Raw genomic sequence first — 3973 nt, 5'->3', positions numbered from 1 at the left:
AATGAAGAAGTGACCTTCAAAATTTGTAGGTCGATGAGGCAGAGTGGTGAGATGCAATAGGTATCTGGTATATCCTACAGAGTTGAAAAGTCATCTGAGGTACAAATTAAAGAGCGTTTGGGTGTAGAAGAATTGGAGGCAGTGATCATGAATTTTGATAGTGATGGCATTGAAGAGTATGGGTTATTGGTCGCGGTATTTGATCGAGCTAAAGTCGAGGTAATAGAGAGACATCCCCACCTATCTCTGTAAAAGGTGTGAGAAGCTTTCTTGGGCATGCAGGTTTTTTACCAGAGGTTCATCAACGATTTTTCAAAAAATGCTCATCCTTTGTGCAAGTTGCTTGAGAAAGAGTGTAAATTTTATTTTGATGAATCCTGTCTTAAGACATTTGGTGAGTTGAAAGAAAAGTTGGTGTCTGCACCTATCATTATTTCGCCAGATTGGAGCAAGCCATTTTAGATAATGTGTGACGCTAGTGGGGTTACTCTTGGTGTGTTATTGGGGCAAATAAGGTACAAAATCCTTCATCCCATTTACTATGCTAGTAAAGCCTTAAATGAAGCCCAAAAGAACTACATCGTGACTTAGCAAGATCTCCTTGCAGTAGTCTTTGCTTTTGAGAAATTTCGCTTTTATTTGCTTGGCACTAGGGTTATAGTGCATACTAATCATTCTGCTTTGAGATATTTGATGGAAAAGAAGGATGCAAAACAAGGGTTAATTCATTGGGTATTACTATTGCAAGAATTTGACATTGAGGTGATTGATAGAAAAGGGACTGAAAATCAAGTTGCTGATCACTTATCCCAATTAGAAGATTAAGCAATGAGAGAGTTGGGGGATAAGACTGAAATTGTTGATTACTTTCCCCGATGAGCATGTATTGAGCGCCTCTCAAGACTTGATTCCATAATTCACAGATTTTGCGGATTATCAGGCTAGCGATATCGTCCCACTGGACTTGTCCTTCATCAAAGGAAGAAGTTCATGAAAGATGTGAAAAAGTTCCTTTAGGATGAGCCATACTTGTATATGAGTTGTGCCGATGGGCTTATTCGGCGTTGTGTGCCAGAAGTTGAGATGTTAAGTGTTTTGGAGGCATGCCATTCTTCACCTGTAGGTGGACATCATACTGGTATCCGGACCGCTCACAAGATCTTGCAATGTGGCTACTATTGTCCAACTATGTACCAAGATGCTCATGAGTTCTCTAAGGCATGTGATAGATGGCAAAGAGACGGTGGCATATCGAGAAAGCAAGAGATCCCTTTAAATCTAATTCTTGTTATTGAGCTATTTGATGTGTGGGGTATTGACTTTATGGTTCCTTTTGTGAGTTCTCATGGGATGAAGTGCATTCTAGTAGAGGTCGATTATGTGTCTAAATGGGTGGAAGCTATCGCACTCGCAAATAATGAAAGGAAGAGTGTCACCACGTTCTCGAAAAAGAATATATTTTCCCAATTTGGCACTCCAATGGCTATTGTTAGTGATGGGGTATCCCATTTTTACAATAAATTGTTCAAGGGATTATTGGAGAAATATGGGTTCGCCATAATGTGGCCACTCCTTACCATCCTCAAACTAGTGGGCAAGTTGAGGTGTCAAATAAGGAGATTAAGCATATTTTGTCAAAAATGGTGAATGCTAGTAGAACGGATTGGTCAAGGAGGTTTGATGATGCTCTTTGGGCTTATCGAACAGCATAGAAGACTCCCATATGTATGTCTCCATACCAACTTGTATATGGAAATACTTGTCACTTACCGGTTGAATTAGAGAATAAAGCCTCGTGGGCAATTAAAAAGTTGAAAATGTATTGGAATGAAGCTGCTGAGCAGAGGTTAAATGGGTTGAATGTGCTTGATGAATTTCGCCTAAAAGCTTATGAAAGTTCAGCCATCTATAAAGAAAAGATGAAAAAGTACCATGACCAAAAGATTGAGAAACACAATTTTATGGTTGGGGATTTGGTGCTTTTATTCAAATCTAGGTTGCATTTGTTTTCGAGAAAACTCAAGTCCAAATGGACTGGTCTTTACTTGATCACCCTACTATTCCCTCACGGAGCGGTTGAGTTGGAGAACTAGGAGGGTTTGCGGTTTAAGATGAATGGACAATGAATCAAACTTTATCTGGGGCACGCTGAAATGGCGAATGAAGTGATCAAAGTATACCATCTTGATGAAGTCTGAGTAATCAATTGTCCTACGTCGTGCCGCGACGTTAAATCAAGCGTTGGTTGGGAGGCAACCCAATATGTATCCTCTAGCCAACTATAGTATTTTGTGATTTTCTAGTTATAGTTGCATGTTTCTATGCTTTTATTTCCTTAAACATCCAGTCTAAATATTTGTTTTCTTTTTGTAAGAAGTTTTGGCTAGAGAATAGTTTAGGGTCCCTCTAATGTCCAGAAAATACAAAAAGAATAGCTTAATGGGTGTTAAATTTCCAGGTATCACATCACCAGAAAATCTGCAGAAAATTGGTCTGCAACACCCTTTGACGGACCCATCGATGGACCTTCATGCTTGCAATGGACCATCGCAAGCATCCGTCGTGCCCAGGTATGTTTTTCAAAATTTTCTAAGTTAGGGCATGCATGACGAACCCCCACGACAGATCGTCGAGCCTGGATGGACCATCGATGGGGGCTTATCGCGTCAAAACCTGTAAATGGGACAACGGACCCACCAGCTTGTTGATCACCAGTGCTTTGCGCCTCAGGTTTGCTTCACCTACCACTCTATTATTTTAGATTCTTTTATGCATTGGGGACTATTGCATATCTTTTTGTTGGGTGTGGGGTAAACAGAAAGTGAGTGCTAGGGTGAAGTCAGAGTAGCCCAACTCACGATCCTCTTTTGGGGTTTTCTTGCATGTGTTCTTTTTCCCCAAGAGACTGATTATTTTTATTGTTGAACCGGCATGTCTATATCTTTTGTACATAGTATAACTTTGAAGCATGATGGCTAAAACAGAAATGATATCCTGATGTAATGAAAATGATGCATGACTAGGCATAGTAACTGATGAATGTGTGGATCTAAGCATGACATATACATACACTATGACTTGACCCTAAATCTAAGATTCGAACTAGGTTTCTGATAATCTGGTAGAGTAATGAGATGTCATGTGAGAGTGAGGAAAATTTGAATATTCCACCGTTGGTACTGAGCTAGAACTTGCATGGTTAGTCCTGCTAAAAGTAAGCCGTAATAGACAATTAGGAAAGGATCATAGACCCTTGTTCGAAATAGTCAATATTTAGCCTAAAATAACAGAAAAACCAAATGAAGTAATCCCTTATTGATCCAAATAGTTTGAGCTTAAAATAGATCTTTCTTCTTCACCCCATCCAATCTTTTCTAGGAACAATGTATTCGTCCTAGTCCCTCCTTGGACATGTGCACCTCATATTATGCCAAAATCATAAGTTGAGGGTGCCTAATGCAGAAAACAACATTGTCGTGGCCCTGACCCAATCTTAGGTATTGTGAACCTTGACTCATGGCAAAGCCATGAGTTGAGGGTGGCTATTATGAGGAATACTCTAGAGAGTGGGGTTGAAAAAATAAAGAGGAAGGAAGAACAAAACAACAGTAACTCAAGAGTAAAAACAAAATAAACACAAGAAAAGAGAAGAGTCACTTACACATAAGGAGAAGAAAGAGAGAATAGTAAGGTGAAAGAAAATTGAAAAATAGAGCGAAATAAAATGATAAAAAGGTAAGACGCTTAGCCGATATGCCGAGGATGGCAACAAGTCACTACATTATACCTAAATATACGCTACCTGACCCTGAGCTTATGTTACAAGCTAAGAAAGTCCTATCGTGATCCGAAGAGTTGTTATGGCGAACTTAAAGCAGTGAAAATAAGGGCATGCCCATGTCAATATGTGTAAATAAGTTGTGATGTTGTTCTGGGAGCGAGTTTTGAAAAGTAATCCTTATACTCAAACTAT

The 3973-nt window shown here is 39.4% G+C and overlaps 1 protein-coding gene across 1 annotated transcript; it reads left to right on the top strand.

Annotated features, from left to right (window-relative positions):
* The first annotated feature begins 1035 nt into the window (after nucleotides 1–1035).
* On the top strand, nucleotides 1036–1712 carry LOC138349074 (uncharacterized). The gene is made up of 2 exons (XM_069298914.1): nucleotides 1036–1312; nucleotides 1531–1712. The coding sequence occupies exons 1-2, from the start codon at nucleotides 1036–1038 to the stop codon at nucleotides 1710–1712; spliced, it is 459 nt and encodes a 152-aa protein (XP_069155015.1).
* The last annotated feature ends 2261 nt before the right edge of the window (nucleotides 1713–3973 follow it).

The sequence above is a fragment of the Solanum lycopersicum genome, chromosome 6 (assembly GCF_036512215.1).
Source record: "Solanum lycopersicum chromosome 6, SLM_r2.1".
NCBI lineage: Eukaryota > Viridiplantae > Streptophyta > Magnoliopsida > Solanales > Solanaceae > Solanum > Solanum lycopersicum.
This window is presented reverse-complemented; position numbering and strand designations above follow the sequence as displayed.

What these genes read in the sequence shown, in the direction of transcription:
- LOC138349074 (XM_069298914.1), top strand. Translation starts at nt 1,036, where the DNA reads ATGAGTTGTGCCGATGGGCTTATTCGGCGTTGTGTGCCAGAAGTTGAG. An exon ending in TGAGCTATTTGATGTGTGGG is followed by an intron (nt 1,313 to 1,530) that starts GTATTGACTTTA and finishes AAATTGTTCAAG; the next exon opens with GGATTATTGGAGAAATATGG.